Genomic DNA, 26,117 nt, shown 5'->3' on the forward strand with positions numbered 1-26,117 from the left:
ACGTGTAAGTTAGTCACTGACATGATTTCTATTATCTCTCACTCCTGGATGGAAGAGCAACGCCGCTGGCTGGTTCCTCGGTAAAATAACAACAATAATCTACAGCTGTAACGCGGTCAGACTGAGCGCTGAGTGTCTCCACTCTGCAAGGCCAGGAAACAGGATCCAGACGACATAATGAAGACACGAGCCTCCACTTACTCCTCAGTCGGCATCGCATTCTTGAGATGCGCACAACAAACCGAAGCAGAAGAACCCGGCCTTCTTTACACTAAAAGCAGGAGCCCGGAACAATAAGGGGAACGTCAGACGCCCAGACAAAAAGCTAAAACACACAGCGCAGACCCGTGTCTCCTGCCGCATAAGAGGATTCGCTGTAAGGAGCTTTCGCCCGTCAGAAATTGTTGACAGTTGGAGCCTCGGCTACCGATCAAGTGCGAGAAGAGCAGTGAGTCATCGCCGTGTGCAAACAGGAGCCTCATTCTCCACCATAACCTCTACGCGTGTGTGTGTGTGTGTGTGTGTGTGTGTGTGTGTGTGTGTGTGTGTGTGTGTGTGTGTGTGTCATGTGATGTACAGCAGGTTTATGATGTACTTCATGAAGCTCTGCAAAATTCAGAATGGAAGAAATATAAATTCAAAAGAAAAGTGGCTAGTTCAGAAATGATAGTCACTCATCCACGGCTCCACAGGACAAAAGTCCAGAAACACAAAAATCAAGGAAAAAAATTACAACATCAGGAAATTGCCTCTTGCTTCAGAATGGCAGAAGATGGAGAAAAGAAAAAATGGTTTGTGCCAGCTGGAGAACATTGGAAACAAGAAAGCAAAACGACAATAACATCATGTACTTACTTTGAATTATTCACAATTCTCCACAGCATTATTTATTATTAGAAATGTTTTCTAATGTTCTACTTCAGACTGATGAATTAAAGGAAAGTGCAAAAAAATGTTTAATATTGTACTTTTTTTTCTGTTTTTTATGCCCATTTCATATGAAATGTTTCCAACTACAACATAGTAAGACTCAAAAATGACACAAATATCTTGATTTTGCCATTTAATTTGTTTAATTTACATTCTTTACAAGTAGATATATAAATAACTTCCCACTAAAAATAGTTGAATTTCACTTATTTATGTTAAAAAAATTAGTTCGGCTTGTATTCTAATCTCATTATAATAATAAAACAATCACATTTCTTGTTTTTGAACAGTGTGCAGGTCTCACATTTAAAGCATGTTTGTCCGATCAGACATGCAGTTCAAACCAATCAACACAAAACTCATGTAGCAGCTGAGAACAGCGGAGAACTGGAAGACGAACAGAGGAGTAAGTATGGAAGAAACACATGAAACAAGAAATTCAATTTCATATCTTTTTCTCTTTTTTTATGACAGATTCTAATCAAATCTTAAAGACTGATTTTGTAGTTTCTGACTAGTGTGTGTGTGTGTGTGTGTGTGTGTGTGTGTGTGTGTGTGTGTGTGTGTGTGTGTGTGTGTAGGATGAGCCTTGCATACTAAGAGGAGGCAAGTCAGTGTAGGTATGACGAACTGTTGCTAAGCAGTGGTGGTTGCTAGGTGGTGGAGAGGCTGTGGGGGGGGGGTGTGAGTGTGAGTGTGAGTGTGTGTGAGTGTGTGTGCAAAGGGGGGTTTCACAGGTTTGCAGTCTGTGCTGGAATCTGAGGGGTTTCTTCTGTTTTCATGTGTGGATGTTGAAGAATCCGAGAGCATCGAGGGGAAATATCTCTCTGTATATCAACTAAATGTGAAGCTCATCCGAGCTGGTTTCACTGGTTGTTTGAATCTCTGTTTACATTGCAAAGAAATGTATAAAGAGGAAAACAACCCCACCTGGAAGTCACCTCCTATGTTGGACATTCAGATTGAATGAGAAAAGATGAATTCACACATTTCCTGCTTATTCTATCCAACTGGAAATCTTACAGAAACGAATATTTGAATAACTTGGTCCATTTTAAATGCCACAACCTTCCAATAACATAATGAACTCCTCAAAATGTACACATGCATCTTTTATGAATGATTGTGAAAATATAGCTATTTAAACTTATTTTTGATGTGTTATATTATGGAGTTATTAACTGTCAGCATTAAGTTACTTGTCTTGGATTTTACTTGCACTTTATACATCTGCGATGGATTTTTAATGCTACTTCAATCATATAATATTCAGGTAACATTGCATTTATTTCCTTTGTTACATTTAAAAAAATATCATGCTACTGGCCTTCAGCAAATTATTTGCTTTTACATTCAATTGATCTGTTGGCCACTGTTCTACTGCATATCGCTAAAAAGTACCCAAAATATGAACTGCTAAAAGCATTGAGCATGTTTGAATCAGATAACTGGTTGGATTTAAACGATGTGCTTGTGTATCTCGTCTGGAAGCTGCCCGATATGAGGCAGGGGGAAAGCGGTGTGCTCGGCGTTCCCCGCTACGATCGCTGCTGTGCACGGCAGGAGGGCGGCCGCCTCGGCCCGCTGGCTTCCCTCTGCCCGTGAGAGGTGTGGTTACCGGGCCGAGCGCTGGTCGGGGGCGTCCCTGCCGGCGTCCTCCAGCCGGGTGAAGGAGACGCTGGGGGGGTTGGCGGGGCGGGACACGGGCAGCCACTTGTACTCCAGATCCTGCGACGGAGGATCCAGACACCAGTCGTAGTGCTTCAGCAGGTACGTGCATGCCTCCTGGTGAACCAAACATTGAAAAACACTCAGTGTTTTGCGCATTTTCGGACCCATTTACGTAAACCGAACTTAAACAGACGGGAGCCGTGGGGGTGGAAGTTACAGTTTCAGAATTTTTTGCAGCGGAGCAAAAGCAAAATGCGAAAGTGGAAGGCGCCTGGCAGAACTCGTCTTCGGCCTACGCTCAGAAAGGGTCCAGCTTTCGAGAGCGTCAGCCTCCACAGCGCTGTGCACGTCTTCATTCCTGGGTTTGAAAATAGCAACGCAACACCTTCCTGCAAGCCAAGTTTCATTGGAACATTACGTCCTGCGGTGGCAGCGAGTCCTGTTTCCAAGTTAAAAATTACCTCTCCCACTGGCTCGCTTAGAAAATTGTTCATTTGACAAAGATCGGGCTTTTTCTAACAGTCAAAACAAAGCTGATATTTGGTTTTCTTTGTACGCGTGAAGCAGAAACGGCGCCTCGCAGCAGGTGATGTCACAACCAACCTCATTGGCTCATCTGGAAGCGCCGATGCGGACCAATGGCGCCCGCAAAAAAAGACCGCACATTTTTCACCCGCCTTCATTCCACTTTATGAATGAAGATTTCCCCGGTGGCGGGGAGGGTGGGGGGATGAATGAAGGGAGAAGAGGAGGGGATGGAGGGGGGGATGATGAGAGTGGGGGAGGGGAGGAAGGAGGAGGAGCAGGAGGACAGGGGAAGGATGGAGTGAGGATGAGTCACATCTCTGACCTAGATCCCCGCGGTCTACTTTTCACTCTGGTCATGCCCCGCATGTGTGTGTGCGTGTGTGTGTGTGTGTGTGTGTGTGTGTGTGTTGGCATGTGCAAATGAAAAAAAAAAAAACCCAGCTGAGTGACTTGAAACAGTCAGATCTTTGTGTCACAACAGCCACAGGATGTACCGGGACAAATGTGGCTCAACAGATGCATCATCGGTGCAAAAGAGACAGTTGACATGATCAACCCTCCACAGAGTGATTTAACCACCAGAGCAAGGGAACAGGATCATGCACGATGGCATCGTGACCGACTTATTCATAAATATCAGACGTTAAGCGAATGAGACGCCCTCGTTCTGTTATATATGAGATTAAATTCACTTTTTGCCATGGATACTGTACAGTGAGATTGAACAGCTGGTCATTCTGGTACTGTAAACAAAAAAAAAAAAAAACTGTCAGAGCTGCATTTATTTTATATGCATTATTTTTTCTCATTTACAAATTGACTGAATACATGTAGGTTGGATCTCAACAAAATCTAACCAATTTAAATTCAATTCAATTGCTAAAATATTCACCAATGGCAAATAAATATCATGGAGAGAAGAACGCTTTAAGCAGAAGTGGCAACATCACTCAAAGGGCTCAACATGGATACCTGGACAAAAACCAATCAAATAAATTCCTCACTTGCAATGACAAAATGTACATATTGGGATGTACTATTCCTGCTGATCACAAGATTGCAAGTTAGAAAAGAACATAAATGTGGAGGCGTTTTTATTTAAACTATTTCTGTCTTAGTAAAATTAGACTGTATTTCATTCACGTACAGGCAACACGAAGGCCATGCTAAAACACCACTTCTGCTTTCTTGCATGTCACTGTGTCATAACGAAGCCTCATCTCTGAATTCTGACCTTTGCAAGAGTCTTAAACTCTGAGATGGTGATTCAGACCAACACTAGCCAGGTCTGACTTTCCAGTGGGTATGCAGGAAATGAAAGTGAGTCAATGTAATGTCCCCATAAGGCAGGGAAACGTTACATGTGGTTATCTGGGAGCTTGAGTCATCGCTCATCTTTACATTTTGAACAGCTTGCCGCCTCTACCCCCCGTGTTTTGCTGTTTTTGCTCCTGAATAATCTGAGAAGAAAAAAAAAAAAACCTCCAAGAAAACATGATGTCTTAGAGTCTGTGACCTACCAGTGGGGCTGATTAACGTCCTCCGAGTGCGTTGGTTAACACTCTGACTCAACGGATGTGGACTGCTGAGATAAGCCTCTTGTTGACTGACTAGTGCAATCTCCTTCCTTCCCTGTGCTCAGTCAACTGGCCTTTTTGTGCCATTTTCATTGAGACAAAAAGAAAGGGAAGCATTTTACGTAACACGACTGGTTCCTAAGAAAGAGGAAGTATATTGATACTATTGATCATAACATTCTTCCACAGAAACTGGAAGAGATAAGCGGGATTAAATCGACAGCATTGAACTGGTTTCAATCATGTTTAGGAACAAGTTCCACTTCATTAATCTTAATGATGACTCCTTAGCTCAGGCTAAAGTTAAACATGGAGTTCCGCAAGGTTCTGTCTTAGGACCTACACACTTTGGCCTCCTGTAGGGATTATCATCAGGAAACACTCCATTAACTTCCATTGTTATGCAGATGATACACAAATCTACTTATCTATGAAGCCAGATGACACTTGGTCTTAAAGACATAAAAAACCTGGATGAGTCATAATTTTGTCTTCCTAAATTCAGATTAAAAAAAAGTTATTAAATTTGGTCCAGAACGCCTGAGAGAAAAATTATAGGAGGTTCTGAGGTTCTCTAAAAGTAGAACATGAAGCAGAGCTTCCTGCTACCAGGCTCCTGTCATGTGGAACCCAGAGGCTGAGTCCCAGAGACTGACACGTCTTCCATTTTCACTTACAACATTGTTGTTTAAATTGGGTCTATTACTAATACCAGCAGTCATCACAATTTTATTCATCATTGATCTGAATAATTAAGTGCAGCTGACATAAAAAAGTAAAGTGTACCTGAAGGTCAAGTTAATGTACAGCGTCAACAGAAAAAAGCAAAAGTGCCATTTTCTATTATGACGTCTATCGGTCACTGCAGAGCGTCACCTAACCACTTAATCAAAAAGCTCTGAAGGCTCTCAGTTTTTCAACATTAAAACACATTGACGAGATGGAAGGGAAGGCTGGAGGTGCATCAAATGTCATTTTGAAGCGTCAGTACATTGCACCAGGAGGCATTACAATATATTAAATAGAAATATTCTCATCTAGTAAGAAAGCCTGTAAAACAGCTGCACAGACAGAGTTCCTCTCCAGCTTGAACAAATATCACCAAAACTGTATTATATTTACGGAATACGTCGCCCACATGCGTAGTAGTCACATTGTTTTAATTCGAGCTCCAATAAAAAAAAAATGCAATAATATTGAAGCAAATAAAGTAAAATTATAGACTTATAACGAGCTGTTGCATAACCCATTTTAGAAGAAAGTGATCTGAAAATAGCTCCACTGGCTTTCAGGCTTTTTCTATTTCTGCATTGTAAGTTAATATAAAAATGTTCACTGTAGCTAAAATGTTACATTCCTTTATTAATCAAAGAGAATTGTAATAAATATTTTTTGAGTTTTTTTTTTTTTTTTTTTTTAATTCAGGGTGGTGTCACCCTGTAGACTCCCCAGTGTCAAGACTGAAAACACATTTCTTCTCACTCACGCCCGTGTCCTTCCTGTTGTTACACCTCTCCTGTGCTTCCACAGGCTGTGTGTGTGTGTGTGTGTGTGTGTGTGTGTGTGTGTGTGTGTGTGTGAATATTCAGGAAGTGGTGGCCATGGTGAGAGCCGCCATGGGGACAGGGCGTTGATTAAAAAAGGGCGACAGCCACTTCCTGGGTCTCTCCTCCCGGTGTATCCGTGCATGTCGTCATTCCCAGGAGCGATGCTCTATTTACTGGATGGCTGGGGGATGGGTCACCTCTCCTCTCCATTACAGTTTTTCCACCGCGGTGGCGGGGGGGGCGGGCGGAGAGCGGCCGCAGTCATTTCAGTCGAGGATACCGGACACAAGCATGAAAATACAAAGTCGCTGCCCTGATCTGCTAATAAGACTCTTTCCACTGCGGTCGCCGCCTTTCTTTTCCCCGAGAAAACATTCCGGCATGAGGCAGAAAATAGACGTAAACAAACACAGAGGAGTTAAAGGTTCACAGACGCGAAGGAGGGAAACTGAACTTTCAATCCACAGTGGGAAGATACAAAAATACCGAGCGGTAAACACTCAGAGCCTCACCAGCCTTCAGCGCAGTGTGGGCGCTGAGGACAGGAGCGCAGAAACGAGTGGGCCGGCTGTCGTCAGACCTGCAGCCTACACCTGGGACACACCTCCCACCTCCTCAGTGCACGGCAGATACATGTTCTCCAGATTTACCTCCATACTTTGGGCTGAAAAGGACTGGAGGACTATGGGTTTGTGAATGTGGAAAAAAAAAGACACATTTCTTGATTTATTTTAATCCCAGAGACATAAATAATGTTCCTTTGGCTTCCCAGTGACGTTAACTAATGTGTGAGTGTCGCTCGCTGAGCAAGTGTTACAAGCAAACTGACCTTGAGGAACACGTTGGTGAGTTTCACTCCGATGCAGTTTCTGGGCCCGTTACCAAATGAACACAGGAAATGCTCCTGGCCGGCGTTTCTGCACGAGCAAAAAAAAAAAAAAAAACACAAACAAAAACATTGAAATGTGACGTGTCAGAGAAGAGAGAGCTGCAGGAATCGATATCCTGAGAGCCGTGACAGCTGCAAGAACATAACGCTGCAGTAATTGTTTGCTTCTAGTAATTTGTGGGAATGATTTTCCACAAATCAGCGCTCTGAAACAGCCTCCTGTCTCATTGTGGAGCACATTATTGACGGCTTCATGCCTGTCGTCACAAACAATCATCAAAGAAGGTGGAGCTATCTGCAAACACATAATGAGTTATGACATCAGGTACTGAACATGTGTCGAGGAAATCACACGCTCAATGTTTACAGCACATTTTTCACTTTTTTATTCTACACAGAACAGAGATATTGATTTTAATTGATCAGGAACTGATTAAAAGAGGAATTGCTTTCACTAAAGTATCTCTTTCATTCATTCAGAAAACCAATTTGATAACTTATACAGAGGTTATTTATTTGACCTTTTAGCATTTTCACTCTGGCAAAACAGAGTCCAGTGTTTAATTATTAATGCCTTGTCTTGCTTGCTTGCTTCCGGTGAACTGATTATTTATTTAAAAATTCCATGAGTGATTCCATACTTTGAGCTTTGCAACCGCGTTTATTGAATTATGTGTATTTTTATTAAAATGTCTGTATTTGTGCGGTCAAGAAATACAAGTACTTTAAACATGGTGTCCTGATTATCCTGCAACATATTTCAGGCTCTGAAAATTCATGTACTGAACACAGTGAAAATAAGGAAAGGTAAGGTACAATTAGGTAAAATTTTATCTTAATAATTTCCATCATACCATAAATGACAAATATTTGCATTAAATGCTTCAAGTGTAGGAAACATTTGAAAAGGTGACACAAAAAAGATTCGATGAAAGTTTTACATTTCTCGCTCTAAAAGCACTCAGAACAGAACAGATCAGTTTGATCCAGGAGGTCAAAAGGTTTATAGTAAATGGGAAGACTAAACAAGAATTGAGAAATTAGATGTGATCATTTTAAAGGTTTTCCCTCATCTCTTCCTCCAGATGATTATTGTTCCTCTGACTGGTTACAGACAGACAACATGACTTTAGACAGCATAATGTAGTGTTTAGCGTTCTCAATAATGTGCAAGAAACTGAATAATAGAATAAACATGACTTTCTGTGCTTCATTAAGTTTTTGTGAGCTTGTTACTCTTTGGTTTGGACTCTAGAGAAGAGCTGCAGAGCTGCTGTCTCTCCCTTTGCTGCTCTTGCTGAAACAGTAAAGGTTACATTCACATTAAGGTTCCATTTAAACATTTCAAATGAAAAAAATGTTCATTTCAGAAAGATTCATGCATGCACAAGAACTGTCTACTTGAACCCTGGTGCAATAGAAGCAATGGAAACAGAAGCAACTCAGAATAGTTGAAAAGTTTTCAGGATGTTTTCTTTATTTTTAGTTACTACCACAACACTGCCTGTAGGTGTGTATCTCTGTGCTGGAGCTAAAAGTGTTCCCCAAATTTAACACCTTGGCATCGACTTTTTAAAAATTGCATATCGGTATGTTCCATCATGCATGATAGAAACAAAACAAGATATAACATTCAATGACAAAGCATAAAAGTGACTAACCCTGTGTCAGAAAAGAAACTGCTTTTCTTCACAAAAACAAACAACAAAAAAAAAACACCAAGCTTGATTCTTTCCTGCATTAACTGCTGTGAAAGAAAAACCTCCGGGACTCTGGACTGAGGAGAACAAGCCTGAATGTCCTCAACAAGACAACATGGACATGAGTCAGAGCCCCAGCTTGTTGTTCTGTGTCATACCAGCTCCAACTCTCCAAAATAAAGCCTCTAAAAATACACGGCAAATCAAAAAGATATTTGTTGTTTCCAGTTGTCAATCAAGCGGCTGCTGATGCAGGCCGCCTCTCTCCTCTCATGCCTAATGCATCCTGCCTTCCTGAAACCTGAACTCTGATTAAAGGCAAACAGGAAGCATTAGCGGAGTCCATCGTCCAAAGCCAGTGTGTCAGATGGTGTGCGTGTGCGCGTCTGTGTGTGTGTATGTGCGAGAACGGAGATTGTTAGTGGTCCCGCTCGCATCCGTCTAATGGTTTGATGTACTATTAGTCCATCCTGAAGCAGTGCATCCCGTACAGCGCCGTCCTGTAACACTCCCGGAGAGAGGAAGTCTCACCGAGACGGCCGCCACGGATGTGCTGAGTGGATGGGAAGTGACTGTGGAACGGAATAATGTAATATTCTCCACAATTAATTCTTCTACACTTTCAGGTTAACGCCAGAGCAGTTGGCAGGTGATCCATCAGATTAGCTGGAATAGAGGGGACTCTTTAAAACTTCTCTCCTTTATTTGTGTAATCTTGAAACTACATCCATCCTCTACATTCACTTTATCCCATTAAAGGGTTGAAAGAGAGGAAATCTTTCCAAAGTGACACTGGGTAAAAGGCGAAGCTTTGCTCTGGACGGGCCGCCGTTCTATCATACAGCCACACAATTAAAACAGCCAATCTGTCACAGATAAATGTTAAAGGATTTTCACATTGTGACTTAAACAGGTAAACCACTGCTCCACCGTGCACGTGTTTTTGTTAAACGGCATAAAATATCATCAGATTTTTCCAGATTCTGTGGAACATTTTGACCAGACAAGTCTTTCAAACAGTCTTGGCTGCACAGTGGATAAATGGTAAGGACTCTTATCTCACAGAGATTGGCTCCAATTTACTTCCAGCCACTCTGTGCAGTTTGCATGTTTTTCCTGCATGTGTATAACATTTTTGTTTTCCCCCCAGGTAGTCACGAGCACGAGCAGTCAACAACACACAGCTCTGCTGTTGACTTTCGTGTCACTTCAATGGGGTGATTTAGGCAAACGCAGTTTACGGTTTAGTGCGTCTTCTCTGCAAATACAAACTGCTGCATGACAGTGTTTTCTGTTGACAGGAAAAGGAAACTCCCCCGGTTCTCACATCTGTCTGGAAGTGGCAACAAAATCCGCTGCAGCAGCGAAAGATTTCTATCTCTGCTTGGTAGCGTTTCCGACTCATTTATCTCGGGCTGGAGCCTGTGTGGGCGTCCGGCTGATAGGACGTTAACTCGCCAGCTTCTCTTTTTGCTTCCAACCCTAAAAGCGCACACACACACACACGACACACACACGCACGCACGCACGCACGCACGGACGTGCACGTTGGACAATATTACACCGGAGTATCGCACTAAAGCTCGTAAACAGATGAAACTGTGGCGAATGTAGGTGGGCTTGTTATGTAACAGGACTGCAGTCATTAAACTGAACAGCCAGGTGGCGAGAGAAAGGAGCCAGGCAGGCAGGCAGGCAGGCAGGCAGACAGGCAGGCAGACAGGAAGGCGGTGTGCAGCGAGACTGACAGATGGAGAGGCAGGTAGGAGGAAGGAGACGGCACGATAAAGAGGGCAAGGTTAAAGGAGATGTAGAGAGCGTACGTACAGGAAGATATTTATAGATGGACAGATATTTATTCATCCTGCGGGAAATTTACTGGTCCGAGGAGCAGTTAAGATCAATCAAACGTATGCAGTTAAAACCTCCCACCCACACACACACACACACACACACACACACACACACGGTTTGAATCTGCCCTACCAGGTTGCTTTGCTGGAGATAAACTGCAGGTTCTGATAAAAAAAGATTCGTCATGACTTCCTCATTTTAACAAGTGCATGGAGGGGAAAAAAAGAAAAATATCAACTTTGACGGCACAGAAAGCCTTTAAGAAAAGATCCATTCTTGTTCCCAGGCCTAAATAGACTTTACTGACAGCCAGAGAATGACCAGATCCAGCCTCTCAGCACATGATCTTATAATCTAGTTCATAAGTATTTAATCAATTATGACATGTTTGACGTAGTCTGGCAAAATAACATCCCTCTGACTCATTTCTGAGCCCCGGTCCTGCTCGATGTACACACACACACACACACATAAAGCAGATAGGGAATCCCCATTGGTGAAATCGGGTTACCATGGCAGCAGCTACACCTGTTCATTCATACATTTCTTTCTCTGGCGGCTTCACGCACTCCTGCATGTTTAAGACGGCTCCCGTTACAGAGGTGACCGGATCATCAGTGAATAACCCGATGTTATGATTCTGTGGTTATAACAACAATTACTTTTTTTTTTTAATTGACTGATATAGTATAAATCTACAGAAACACATTAATCCCACCATGTATGTATTATTCTTTTAATTTTGCATTAGTAGATCTGACAAGTTTGCATATATTTGACACAAAATGTAAATATATTTTTCATCAAAATCCTTCTGTCACTATAAATAGATTAAAAATATACTTTAGTAATGGAGTTGTTCAAAATACACATTTTTTTAGCTGCATGAATAATGACTGTCGTCATTGCTCTTTGTGACCATCCATCATTGTTTCCCAGCTTAGAAAATAATAAAAAAGTGTGTGTGTGTGTCTGTGAATGTTATGCTTTCATTTATTCAATCTGTCAATGCAATCACAGACGTGTATTTTAGAGAGGATTTTGTAACGAAGAGAGAGGGAAAAAAACAACAGGATCTTCTGTGACTCATTTTTCTGCCTCCCATCTGACACCAAAGGGGAGTCATGGGAGAGGAAGCAGCTTCTCCCCCCACCCGACACACACGCACACACACACACACACACACACACACACACACACACACACACACACACACACAGGGAATCCCTATTGGTAAAGACAGTGGCAGGTGACCGGTTGCCATGGCAGCAGCTACCTACATACATACATTCATTCATAGATTTTCTCCCCCTTCTGAGTCTCTCTCTCGCTCTCTCGCTCTCTCTCTCTCGCTCTCTCTCTCTCTCTCTCTCTCTCTCTCTCCTGGGTGAATGAGCATGAATGAGAATAAACAGGTGAATGGAGGAAGTGCATGAATAGGAAATTGGCTGACTAACAGCATGAATGAGTGAAAGAGACAGATCAGATTGCATGATGGGGGAAGTCGAAAAACAGTCTATCTCGGGCCTCAGGCTCTACAATCTGATATTTATTGGGCGTTTGTGTAGGAATATAAAAAAGGAATATCATTTACTTGTTTCATATATTTACAGTCTGTTTATAACTCTGTACAATCAAGCACAGGTGAGGTCAGCAAAGGGCAACTGGGATGTTTGTGAGACAAGGAGAAGCACAAAAAAACTAAAATTGGTGGAAACTGGACAAAAACAACAAAGTCAACATGTTGCTGTGCTTGTGGAAAAACCCTGACGGGAACTGCAGACACACAAAAAAACATCTGAAACAGATGAATGCTAAATTTGAGCTATACTCGAGCAAAAACATAGAAATACATTTTTAATATCAAATTTTACAACACGTGGTTTCTGTGACTTGACCATGAAGGATGTCTTCAGAAGATCCTTTTGGTTCTGTTTAATTCAGACGGTTCAGTTTGACACATGTTGTAGGACTTATCTTTTCATATGCTAGCTGTATCTGTCCAGATGTGCTTAGTCTGATTACATATCAATTCAAATAAAGTCAAATAATGCAGACTGTTGGTGTGTGTATATGGAGTAGAGTTTGGTCTGGATGCTTGAACTGACACGACCACGAGAATGGCTCGACTATTTCTGCAAAGAGGTGTAACAAAAAAAAAAAAAAAAAAAAAAAACGTCCCCGGGATCCTCACCTTCCGCTCCATCTCTCCGGCAGGAAGGCGTCGGGCTGCTGAAACACCTCGGGGTCCCGGTGGACGGCGTGGCTGATATAGACGGCGCCGTAGCCTTTGGGGACGTGAAACCCTGCGAGGGTGCAGTCCTGCAGCGGCACAAAGACAAACATGACACGACTCTTTCGGGTGTCAGTGCAAACACACTCATTTTCAATGCCATGTCTGAAGGAAAGTACCAGATCACTGAACTTTTGAGGGTTCTGTTTACATGACAGCTGCGCCCGGAGTCGCTGAAAACTCCGACGCAGAGACAATGCCGGAAAACGCAACTTTTTGGGAGCGCATGCTCACAACTGTAGTGAACGGTTCTTCGGCGTGAGTAGATGGGAAATAATGGCATGACTCCCAGTCTCCATAGGATTAATACAGAATGATGTTATTCAGAGTTTTATAGCAGCAATGCGATTTACTACTGAGTTTATAAAAACTATAAAACAGTCACATATTGGGTTTGTTGATACACAAACCTCCATCCTCTAGTTGAACCACAGGAATTCAGAAGATTTTTTTGAATTACAAAATGCATAAAATGTCTGAAACACTGATATGAAGCAAACAAGCACTACAGCAAAAATAACTGGAGAAGACTGAAAAGTCAGACCATGCTTTCAACAGAACTTCCTTTCTCCTCAGAGTGAAATGAGCCACCTTGGGGCAAAAAGGCCGCTCGTCCAATTGTTGCTCTTTTAATTCACCCATTCAGCCTGTCCATTAGTCGCTGCGCTGTCGTCCGCTCCGTCTCCTCCCTTCTTCCGTCATTTTTCTCTCCGCCTCTCTCTGCTGGAGCGGAAAATCTCAACAAATCTCTCTTATTTTCTCTTGTTGAGAGATGCGTCTGCCCTCACTGACTTCACTCTGTGTGTCTCACTCTCATACACACACACACACACACACACACACACACACACACGGTGCTGGATCGACTGCATATCTTTGTTCCACCTGAAGGAGATTCCCGTTTTTCCACCTGATCTTGAATACTAATCACCTCTCCTGCACACATAAACATCTGACTGGCTCCATTCAGAGGAGACAAAGCACCTGCCTTCTGCTTTTCTACTTCTCACTCGGAGTTCTTTAAAGATACAGGAGGCGGGAGAACGTGTTACAAATTAACTGGGACTTTTAATATTAGATCGAGTGTTTCTCAATCCAAATCATCAGGAATTCCCTTCACTTATTCAATATGTTCATATTATCTAAAATGTCTGTTCCACTCATCTGAAAACTGATCAAAGATATGACCATATATCTAGTTGTCAAGGGTGAAATTCTGCATCCACACATTCGTCCTATGCAGCCATAGTGGCCACCACTCCACACAAAGCCATTGTTAAGATGTGTGCTCAAGATCGTCTTCTTCTTTTCATCAATTGGCCGCAATTTTGTTGGCTCTGGTGGCAGAACATGATCAACATTGATAAACAGGCTGACGTGTGCAACCTCCACATTTAATGCAACTAGGCTTGTATTTGGAAAAAAGGCTTCACTGAACAAATCCTTTTATTCATGAACACATTCATTTTATTTTCAAATAAAAAAACAGGCTAAAACACAAGGGATGAAACTATAGGTTACTGAATGCAACCCTGGTTCTCAGAGCAGAATGAGTGAGATGTCTCATGATGGGATACGCCCCATGCGTACACCTCGAAGCATTTACCGCATTATGGCAGTCCTGATTGGCTGGTGATTGCAGAGAGTGGAGTCACCTACCCTTAAGGAGCCTTCGCCACCATCCAGCATCACTCAAAATAAGCCCCTCTTCTTGCTTTGCCCAGCTAGAGGGGCTGTCTGGTGAGACATCTCGCTCATGCTACTCTGAGAACCGGGGTTTTGTTAAGTAACCTCTAGTTTTCCTTCCTCACATTGGTTTCGATGTCTCACTATGGGATATGGAGACTCCCGTATTGCCAGACAGGCTTTTCTAAGTGAACCACCAGCATGGGTGAACATCCCGAACTTGCATGTTCTGAGGTATTTGTTCAGAACCCAGGGATCCAGGATTGAGCAAGTCCCTGTCCCTCCTTGTTCGGGGACCATGAAATACCTGGAGGAAAAGCCGGTCTGATATTGTTCGGGAGGCAATGTCTTCTTCCTCCTGAAGAATGCGAGCCGTCTCACCGCGTAGCTAAGAATACATTATACCAGAGAAACGAGGAGGGACGACTGCAAACTGAAGTCTGTAACCCTGTTCTGAGAACCCAGGCTAAGCTCGCTCATCAGAGAGAGAGATGTGACAGCCTCTGACACTCGGCCTGACACTGGAGTCTTTAGTAACGGTGTTATGGAGCCCCCTAGTGGCGAGATACGGCCGCGAGTCGCATTTCACTGCGCTCTGTCGCTGGGCTGGGGCTGGGGCAGGTGAACGCTTGGCTTTGCGAGGGAGGCCGAGCTGGAGAGCTTCGTCGTCCTTCTTCGCCTCGCAGCGCTGCTGCGTTGAGGCAAGAGCCCAGCCAAAGATGACGTCTGGAGTGATCGGCATTTCCAAAATGTCCTCCTTCTCTCTGTCAGATTGGTTAGACAGGCCAAGCCGTCTGTCTTGTTCCTGCAACATCATCATCCTCACAGATTTACCTGTGGCTTGGAACGCACTGCTCTGTACGCGGAGGCAGATGTCTGCTATCACGGTCATCTCTTCCCACAATGCTAGGTCAGGTGTGGTCGCCATATCCTGACACAGCTCCGCTTGCTAGGCGGACAGCATGGAGGAAACGTTGAGTGCCCTGACAGCCAGCTGGCAGGCAGGACACAGTCTGCTTTGGACAGCAGGGTGGGATTCCTGTAGGAGGTAGTTAGCGACAAACGGCTCCATGGAGGGCATACGGAGAAAGTCAAGCTTCTCCATGCCTCCACAATCCAGGGAAAAAGCTCCGTGTATGGAGCTCCTGCTGCTAAACAGGTGGTCTTTCCACGAAGAGGACACCTCGTCCAGCAGCTCGGGGAAGACGGGGAGGAGCTGTTCACCTGTCCTCGCAGCCTGGGGAAACTTCTTCCCTTCTTCAGGCTGTGTTTTTTTTTTTTTTTCTGAAGTAATGCTGTCCACACGGGACCTCTGTTAAAGGTTAACTCCTGGCCAGTTGGTGCCAATAGATGTGTAATGCAAATTGGTAAATGGTAAATGGACTACACTTGTATAGCGCTTTTTACCCTGCACTGACAGAGCCCAAAGCGCTTCACACTGCAATATCACATTCACCCATTCACACCATACTGGGTGGTGGTAAGCTACTATTGTAGCCACAGCTGCCCTGGGGCAGACTGACGGAAGCGAGGCTGCCAATCTGCGCCATCAGCCCCTCCGACCACCATCAACCACTCACTCTCACAATACTTTCATACTTAGGCAAGGTGGGTGAAGTGTCTTGCCCAAGGACACAACGACAGTTTTACGCCTGCGGGAGCGGGGATCGAATCGCCAACCTTCCGATTATAAGACGACCCGCTCTACCAACTGAGCTACTGTCCATCCTCAATACTGCTCAGTTGTTGCTCGCTAAGCATCTGGCGGAGTAATGGCGAACAAAACGAAACTTAAAGGTGCATTAAGGAGTTTTCACATTGTATTTGAAACAACAGCCCCTGCAGGCCTTGGGCGTAATTGCAGCTTCGTGAAACACTCGTGCCTGTGGCTTGTGTCCATGTTCGTGCATGGAAGAGGGGAACTCCTTCCTCGCTCTTTAAGTAGTGCTGGAGTAAAATTTAAGTTTCTTCTGCCCGGTGGGTCTGTGCTGGTGTTGTGGCAGTGCAAGAAGCCAGTCTTGTCTGACTTTAAGGAAGATCCTGCTCAGTTGTTGCTCGTTAAGCATCTGGCGGAGTGATGGCGGACAAAACGAAACTTAAAGGTGCATTAAGGAGTTTTCACATTGTATTTGAAACAACAGCCCCTGCAGGCCTTGGGCGTAATTGCAGCTTCGTGAAACACTCGTGCCTGTGGCTTGTGTCCATGTTCGTGCATGGAAGAGGGGAACTCCTTCCTCGCTCTTTAAGTAGTGCTGGAGTAAAATTTAAGTTTCTTCTGCCCGGTGGGTCTGTGCTGGTGTTGTGGCAGTGCAAGAAGCCAGTCTTGTCTGACTTTAAGGAAGATCCTGCTCAGTTGTTGCTCGTTAAGCATCTGGCGGAGTGATGGCGGACAAAACGAAACTTAAGGATATCAGGCCAGCGGGGGCGCGCATTACGTCACATCATCTCAAATTCTCCCCAAAAAAATTCTGGTGCCGGACCGGCACTGCAACTTTCAAGTGACAATTTAACGCTGTTAGCAGTACTTGTAATGAATATGTCAGGGCACATTGTACACATCATTGAATATTTGTGACATATTTATGGTGGAAAATACGTATTTTTAAAGTTGAAAAACTCCTTAATGCACCTTTAACAGCTTTGAAAATATTGCTGCTGTCATAGATAAGGAGCCAGGAGCCTGTCAAATGCCACATCACACATTAAAAAAAGTGATACTTTTCATTATTGGTCCCCCTTTGACTTATGAAGTGAGGAACAAAACCAGACATTCAGTTTTGGTTTGTACGTCTGAAGACAGTTAAGAACTCAACTTTTAAGTTTAATTCAAAACATCTCACATTAACTTCTGAGTAAAGAGCTGCTGACGTAGCTACAGGGACGGCAGGACCATGGATAAATAGGGATTTTCCGGCTGCAGTTTTCTTTCTTTTTTCAGTCTGCAGACTCTGTTGACCCGCTAAATCTAAATTAGAGCTTCTAATTAATAGACAAACTGTCAAAACTCGGTTATTAGCTCAACACTTCCCAGTAATGCACAACTGTGGCACTACTCCCATGTATTTCATCTGGTAAAATAGTGCCATCACAACCTTAAATTTGAACTTTAAAGCTTTCATGTTGGTGTGGCAGACATTATACGAGACAAATATATCAATATAATTTCACAACACCAATCATTTAGTAAGGAAAATGACAATCTCTTTCATGGCAGCATCACTGATGTCTGTGCTTGAGTCTCAGTGTTGTGTTCTGCTACTTTTCAGAAATTTCTTTTAAAAATAATCTGTTTTCTTTTTCAATTTGCTTGGTGGCTTGGCGGGCCGGATTGAAGCCTCTTGCGGGCCGCTTTGGGCCCACGGGCCTTATATCTGACACCCACTCCTCAAAAAGCACTTCCTTTTCCATTCCTTCCTTTTCTCAAAAAGCACGTCACGAAGCCGTGTCCCACCAGGGCCGCCATGAATCAACGCTCCGCTTCCTAGAAGTGACAAAACTTTCCACTCAGCCTCCCAGCACCACCCCCGCTCCCCCCCCCCTGCCCCCGCCCATCAAAACACCCTCGCTTGCCTCACTCCCGCCCCGCCGCTCCGGTCCTTCCTTCCTTCCTTCCGGGGGGGAAGCGGAGCCGATCAATCACAGAAAGGGGTCGATGCCTGTGATTGGGGCGTTGCGTAAGCGCCGTTTGATGAGGTCACAGCGAGCATTGATGGGTTTATGAGGGAGGAGGCAGAGGTGCCCTGAACGCATCGCCATGGGAACACATGGAATCCGATTGACTGATGCTTCTTTAATGAAAGAAAATCCAAAGTTTCGACATATGCAGTGGGGACATTAGGTTAACTAGATGATGTGTCATGCGTCCTGTTTCCTTGAAAATATGACCACATGCACACTAAAAAACTCACTAGAGGAGCTTCTCTGATCAAGGTAGTTAGTAATCTTAAAAAAGTTCAAACTGGGCTGGTGCTAACTCTGTAATAGAAAACTATATGAGGATAAACTGAGAATAGATTTGAATCAGTTCACCTTGAGATGCTCAAGGCGAACTGAACCTTGTGTGTTTCTGAAGCAGGCTTCATGTCCAGGTGGAAGAAAGCAGCACACACTGTCATTAAACGCTGCCCCTGCAACAAACACAGCAGAGGCAGCTTGACTTTCAATTGGAGTCATCTGTCGCCATCTAGAGGACGGCCGGGCAACACGAAATGACTCATGAACCTAGAAACGTGGACTGTACCACTATTTTAAAACCACAAAACCACCAATAATAATGAGCAATAATATAAATCGCAGCATACAGCAGAGGCCTCTGCGGTTTGGAAAGTCTTGGACTGAATTTGGAAAAAAAAACTGGTAAAAAAGTATGTCAACAGCTATATTTGAGATGTTTGGTGCCACAAATAAAGAAAAAAAACATTAAAAATGAGAAACTAAGTTGTTTTGACTCGACTCTAAACACATAAAGATGCTTGAACTGGTCAAAAGCCACAGTCTGCACAGATAATTTGAAAAACGGCACTCAGGCCACATTTGCAGCATTAATGTTGAACTTCTGTTTGCATTTGGGTCTCGAAATGACAGAACATCAGAAGATTTTACCATTTGTGTAAACCTGTGAGCTGACTCATGTTGTGGGTGATTACATTGCAATCACAGACAATAAAAAAAAAAACCCAAAGATTTGTACTTGATTAAAAACTGGTGTGAAAGCAGTTACTGGGTGACGATCGTACCTCTTCAGCTATCCTGCGTCCACCGATAAACGGGGGCCATAACCTCTGCACCTCCAGCAGGACTCTGTGCAGGTAATCGGGGTCTTCCAACGCCTGACGGCGAGCTTCCACCTGGACGAGGAGAGAGGTGTTACAAACAACAGGCAGCTGTTTTTGTTTATTTCAATAAAGGAGAGGCCTCAAATGTTTAGCAGTTCAGTCCGATCTGACAAGCTCTCAAAAAAAGCCAAAAATTTCCACCTTTTATTTCCTCATCATCTTATGATCAGATGTCAGTTCTTCATCTTTCACTTTTACTGTAGCAGTGAGGATCTCTTTGTATTTTTTCGCTCCCCTCTGCAGTTCTGAAGTTCTCGCTGTGCTCCAGTACCTGCTGGTTCCCGCTGAGCGCCAGTGTGAAGGAGGTGAGCAGCGACGCCAGAGCTTTGGGGATCAGAGCGGAGATGAACAGCAGGAGATGCTGGGCGGCACAGCTGGAGTCGGGCAGAGGCAAAGACCCGAGGGAGCCCACGAACCTGGACACAGAGAGGGCCTGTTAAGGTGCAACAGGTGATTCAGAGCAAACAAAGAAACGGAGCCCAGGCAGAGATCAGAACCCTCTGCTGGGATTTGATTTGTAGAATAAATAGGTACAAAGCTGCCACTGCTTTCAGAAGATATTACTGAATTGGGGAGAATTTGTGCATCTATAATTCAGTCTCACTGCCTCCAATATCACAGAGAAGCAGGTGAGCTTCTAGTGTGTAAATGAAATTCTAAATTCAACGGTGAGATTGAGGCTAAAGTTTGGAGCAGTGGCAGTAGTGAGGAATTTACTGCTGCTGATCAAACAACCAGGGTCTGTTTACACAGCAATGATTTTAAGTGAAAACACAAATTTCAGTGCATTTTGGGTGTTTTTTAAGTAGTGCTTGGAGCCACTGAAAATGCAGGTTTTTGAGAATGGTTCCCAACGTGAAACTTTTCAAAAACAATAAAATGACAAACTGACAGTTTTTATTTTTACAGTTTTGCATTCACATCCACGTTCATTCAGAAATGTATTATTCAATTATTACTCATTATTCATTTGTTTTCCATAAACATTTCACATACATTCACATTACTATCCAGACAAGTCAGGAGATAAAACCACTCCGTTTTTAGGTGGACACTGAGTATATTCTGCTGAATGTGGAACGAGTCTGGAGGAAATCCACGTAGTTCAAATGTAACATCTGCATTCCATATACCAACATGACTTACAGGCATAGATAGGAAGCTGTTGCCATGGCAATCTCTGGCCTGCCTGTGTGTGTGTGTGTGTGTGTGTGTGTGTGTGTGTGTGTGTGTGTGGAGTGAGATGTGACCTAAATGTCACTGCGGTACAAAAACAGAGGTCACTATTGGGAAAATCAATAAAAGTTTAGATGAGGACATGTTTGTAGAACTTCATGTATTTCGAGGTGGAAATGATGAAACACACACTCTGAGCCAACATCCTGAACAGCCATTCAGCTCACCCTCTATGCTGAATGACTGACTGTATTTATACATGGTTGCCCATGTGTGTGTGTGTGTGTGTGTGTGTGTGTGTGTGTGTGCCTGCGCTGTCTCACCCCTCTCTGTCGTTCTGCAGCTTGTCTTTGATGATGTCCATCAGTTTATCTCGGGCCTCCAGAGCCGTGGAGAAGCCCGACGACCACAGAGGAACCTTCACGTTCACCGGTGCAGAGATCAGACCTGCAGACACACACACACACACACACACACACACACACACACACACACACACACACACACACAGCAGCAGCAAATTCACTAAAAAACACTTTTTTTTTTTTTAAAGAGGAAGTGGCTGATTTGGCAACACAGGTTACTCAAAACTGTAAAGATGCTGTACATTGTGAGGACCAGCATTTTACAAACACTAGAATAGCTACCGTGCCAGTGTTCGGTGCAGAGCTGCATGATTTCCTGGAAGAGTTCGGGCTGCTCGTCCGCCCGAACGTTCAGAAAGAGGCCTAAGACCAGCTCTGTTCCCAACAGCTTAAAGAGAGAGTATACACACTCCGGCTTCCCCCTGCACACACACACACACACTCGTGCATTAGAATTCTTTTGCACCATGACACAGTCAGACTTTTACTGTCACACACACAACGATACACGAGGAAGCAAAGACACCACAAAGTCAATTTTAGAAAGGAGACTAATTTAAAGTATGAAATTTTAAAAGAAATGTTCTTCAAAGCCAGAGCTTCTTTTTAATTTCAATCAAAGATTGTTTTTAAGACAGTAGAAATACTAGTTGGTTGGAGGTTGGCGGTCAGTGTTACCTGATGGAGATGTCCTTCAGCCGGCGTTCACACACTCTGTGAAAACAAAACATGTTGAGAAAAATGAGTCCTGTTTAAATGTTTTTGAAAAAACATGACTGTTCAGATCACGTGACACAAAATTCACTCAAAGGCAACAAAAAAGCATCAATAACTTCGATAAATGTAGCTTCTTTCACCTGGTGATATAATCACTTGATGACTGCAGACACTGTCCTGTGAACAGGTTGTTGAAGGAAAGGCGGAGAAGGCATGCCTCCTCACCTGCAACACACACATTCGGGACATTTTTAGAATCGTGTCCTGCACCGGATTTAAACAGAGCAAAGAAAGGTATGATGGTCGGAAATACGCTTCCATGCTTCAACAGTGAAGAAGTGCGCTGAGAGGAAGTGAGGCACGTGTGTGGCTTTGTTATGTGTGTGTGTGTGGTATGTCTGTGGTGTGTGTGTGTTCACCATTAGTGGTAACAACGGTGTCACCATACACGTTGGTCATCAGATCAGTTGGATCCTTCAGAAATACCCCGGACTTCTCTGAAAGACACCACAGAACATTATTACACGGCGAATCATGTGCATGGAGCAGAATCAAGCACAGCACTGTTAAAGTCTCCCATTAATTCATTCATTAGATTATTAATTAGATAAAGAAACAGTTGTGGTTTTTCCTGGCTCTCACGGTTCCTCTCTCACCATACACTTAGATTGATTTGTGGCTGGGTTTACATGTGTGCATTCTTTATTAAGTATCTATGTGTGTTAGACCTGTTCGACTGGAGACCTGTTCAGGGTGTTAACTTCCTTTTGGATAGCGTTCAGCTCCTCAGGAACCTTACTCAGCATAAAATGAGTACAGATGACAACATAAAACAATACAGTCTAGCCTAAAAACGATTTGAAGAGGTCCAATTTTGTTCATAAAGCTACACAACTCCTTATGTTACACCTCAGACTCACTCCACAGGTCTTTTACATCAATTTAATTACATTTTATTACATTTACCAATTACATCCATATTCTGAGGTGACAGCAGTCGTCATGATGTTCATCCATTAACGTCTCCCTGGTATAATGTGGATAATCCACTAGTTTTAAGATGTCTCATCTCAAATACTAATTCTAATCCAGGGACGTCAAACTTAAACATGCCTAAATCCTTTAAAGGTCCAATCCACTTGGAAAGTGTGAAAAGGACAAAGAAAATCGTAATCTAATCAAAGGAAATGCTGTAAGGGTGTCATGACTCCAAGTCCATATTCTCCTGGGACTTCGTAGTTTTATCGTTGAGAGTCACCTGTAGTAGCGATTCAACTTCAGGATTTGTACATATGAATGTCCATGTCCATGTACATTGTTAATGTTAATTGTGTATTGCTCTCTGCTCATGTGCTGTTTCAGCGCTCACTAGTGGACCTACAGGCTACATCATTTTCATGTAAATGGAAATCAATTTCAAAACGTTTACATGTAAATGCAAAACTATTCAGAAACAAAAACACAACAAAACATGCGTTTTCACTTGAAAGGTTGCATAAACATGGTCCTCGTCTGTCCTCGGTTGGACAAGAATAAAGTCACATTGAAGTATAAGCATGAAATTAAAAAAAAAAAAAAAGACTCATTAAGAACTGTGAGACATCATGGATCCTACAGTGACTCAATACTGCTGCCTAATGGACGGCTGTGGTATTAATTAAACTTTACATCCTGCACCTTTAAGGGAAATGAAATGAATAAAGTCTCTTCATTCATCTCACTGTCCAGCTGCATCATGAGTTTCTCCCATGAGAGATCACACTAATCCCTGCATGGTTCTTTTCCCCTTCATATAGAGGACTTTTCTTCTCATCTTTTATTCTTTTGCTCCAAACCAAAGTGCTGAAACAACAAACAAACTAAAAAGAATAAAATCTGCTTAATTTAACTGATTCAATGATAAACATCTGCTGCGCTTAGAATAAAGCCTCCAGAAACATGCGCGCGCGCGCGCGCGCCGTCCCGCGCGGACACATACGCACCCCCGAGCAGCTCCCGCATGCCCCGCACGGAGCACACCAGCACGGTGGGTCTGTTGAGCAGCCGGCTGTGGAACACTCTGCCGCCGTGCTTGTCGGTCCGCTGGCGGCAGAAGCCCACCGGGTCCCGGTAGAACTCCAGGGACTTGTCCCCGAGCAGAGACACACCTGCGCTTCCCGGTAGTTTAGACATCCGGGGGCCGAGCGGAGGACGCCGCTTTTATTACACCTGGCTGCCGCAGATGCCGCAGAGGCTGGAAAGTTCAGTAAAAGTGCCCGTCCGGGTCCACACGGCGTCCGCTGTCATCGCGTGGTAACCTGTTTGATCCGCGCGGCCCGGGTGTCGGATTACCGCCGTCTCATTGTTGTCGCTGGTTTTTTCTGAGGTAACGCACAGGGGAGCGTGAGGCGTTCAGGTGCTGCTCGTAATTCAGCCCTCCCGCTGACAACAGTAAAGTGTGCAGAACCGCCTCCTCCTTTCACCGGCTTCAAGTCCTTCAGATAACGCACGCATTTACCATCACTGCTCCATCATGCAGCCCAGAAATCAAAGAGCATCACGATCTTTCCATCATGCAAAGCCTGTACTACTGTGTGAGTGCACACATAAGCAGGTTAATCGAATTAAATAGGAAGACCAATGCAGAAAGTAGAGTGTCAAAAGGGTAAGAGATGTATCAGAGGAATGTGTGTGTGTGTATGTAAAACATTAATGCCCATAAAACCAGAGTAAAACAGTAAAGTCCCGGAGAAAGAGCCAACTCTCTGACAAAGTTAATGTTTAATCATGCAGTAGGGGGCAGTGCGATACGAACATCCCATCATGATTAGATTAGATACTACTTACTGTACTCCTGTGTAACACCGGCTCCTACTGTATCCTCATCCTCAAGAGGAAAATTAACTGGGAAGCAAAAACAGTTGTGACCTATGTAAAAGTAGAATTTATAGAACAGGTGCAGTGTTGGATTACATCGCATGGCACATGTGCATCGAGACAGATGCCTACTGAGTGTTTATAACCATAGGAAGAGATTCCCAGCATGTGATTTGTCCATTTTTCCAGCAATTTTCCATCAATATTTGATATTGTGATGAATAGTAATAAGTACGATCAAATGAATCATTGCACTGAAACACAAAAATACTGTACATGGCTGGATCTTTACTTGTCATTCAATCAAATACACAAAAAGTGGTTATTTGTTACACAATAAGTTTCACACAAAAACATACTAAAGTAGCTTTTAAAAAGGCAATATTTACATGACCTCTTTGTGCAAGCCTCCACTGAAGGTTTATTCCAGAGCGCTTTGGAAGGGGCTACTGTAAAACTCTGGGGGTCAGGGAGATGAGTTTTCCTAGCATTACCATTTTTTCCTTTCAACTGTCAGGATTTCCTAATAAATAGACAAGTGGAGAGTAAGCCTAATCATTTTATCAAGACACCATTTCGAACTACAGGTCATTGTGATTGCAATGGAGTTGATTTAAAACGATAAAATAATCTTGAACCCAACAACATGACTGCAACAGTGCTGACAGTTGCAGACGAGAAAGACTTAGTAGATATTTTCATCAAAAAAACATTTAACGGTAAAAAAAAAAAGTTATGCCTTTTGTAGCCAGTTGATCCAAACAGCTGTTAATATTTCATATAAATCAGACATTGGTTGTACCATCTATCCATCTGCCACTTCATCTTCTGCAGGGTTACATGGTGCTGAAGCTGATCTCAGTGAAAGGCAGTTAAAGTGTTGTCCACTTCACTCCTATGCCAATCCTGCCTTTAGAATCAATTATCTTCATCAACAGTGTAAAACACATTTTAGTTCAGGTACCATACTCAGCCCAATAACATCTTGAGTGGGCGGGACCGGCAAAAAAGTGCTAAAATAACTTTTAATTTTAATCTTTGATGTTTTTCTTTGTTGTGGCACAGAATATACAAAATGAAAATGTCTATATTTTTAGGAAACTCAGCAATTACTCCTCAGCATAAAACCAATTTTGATGATACCTTCTGGTGCAAAGCACAGAGAAAAGTAAAACAAACAAAAAAAAAACCTTCTCCTATAGCTGTTGCATTATGTATGTTTTTACGAACTCACCCTGACAGCAATGAGGTAGATGTCATTCATGACAGCATCACAGATATTTAATTTTCAGTCTCTGTGCTTTGTTACGTCCACAACTTTGTTTAAGAAAAAATATCTACTTCCCTTGAAATTTTCACAATTTGCTTGAAAAGCAAATGAAATTACATTAAACCTGACCTTACATTTCATGAGCATAATTTGAAGCTTTTTTTGTTTTCTTGAAAAGGGAACATCCATGGATGTAGAATGTGTTGCAACGGTGACAGCTATA

General features: G+C 43.2%; 1 protein-coding gene across 1 annotated transcript; it reads right to left on the minus strand.

The window, feature by feature from the left end:
* Positions 1-1,067: 1,067 nt before the first annotated feature.
* Positions 1,068-24,122, minus strand: LOC115382414 (putative cytochrome P450 120). Its single transcript, XM_030084133.1, has 11 exons — positions 23,751-24,122; positions 22,188-22,265; positions 21,909-21,993; positions 21,730-21,765; positions 21,334-21,473; positions 21,010-21,133; positions 19,782-19,926; positions 19,412-19,522; positions 12,891-13,018; positions 7,083-7,170; positions 1,068-2,715 (listed from the first exon to the last, which is right to left on the minus strand). Exons 1-11 carry the CDS (start codon positions 23,938-23,940, stop codon positions 2,545-2,547), a joined length of 1,296 nt encoding a protein of 431 aa, XP_029939993.1. The 5' UTR covers positions 23,941-24,122; the 3' UTR covers positions 1,068-2,544.
* Positions 24,123-26,117: the final 1,995 nt, after the last annotated feature.

This window comes from Salarias fasciatus (assembly GCF_902148845.1).
Source record: "Salarias fasciatus chromosome 7 unlocalized genomic scaffold, fSalaFa1.1 super_scaffold_4, whole genome shotgun sequence".
Lineage (NCBI taxonomy): Eukaryota > Metazoa > Chordata > Actinopteri > Blenniiformes > Blenniidae > Salarias > Salarias fasciatus.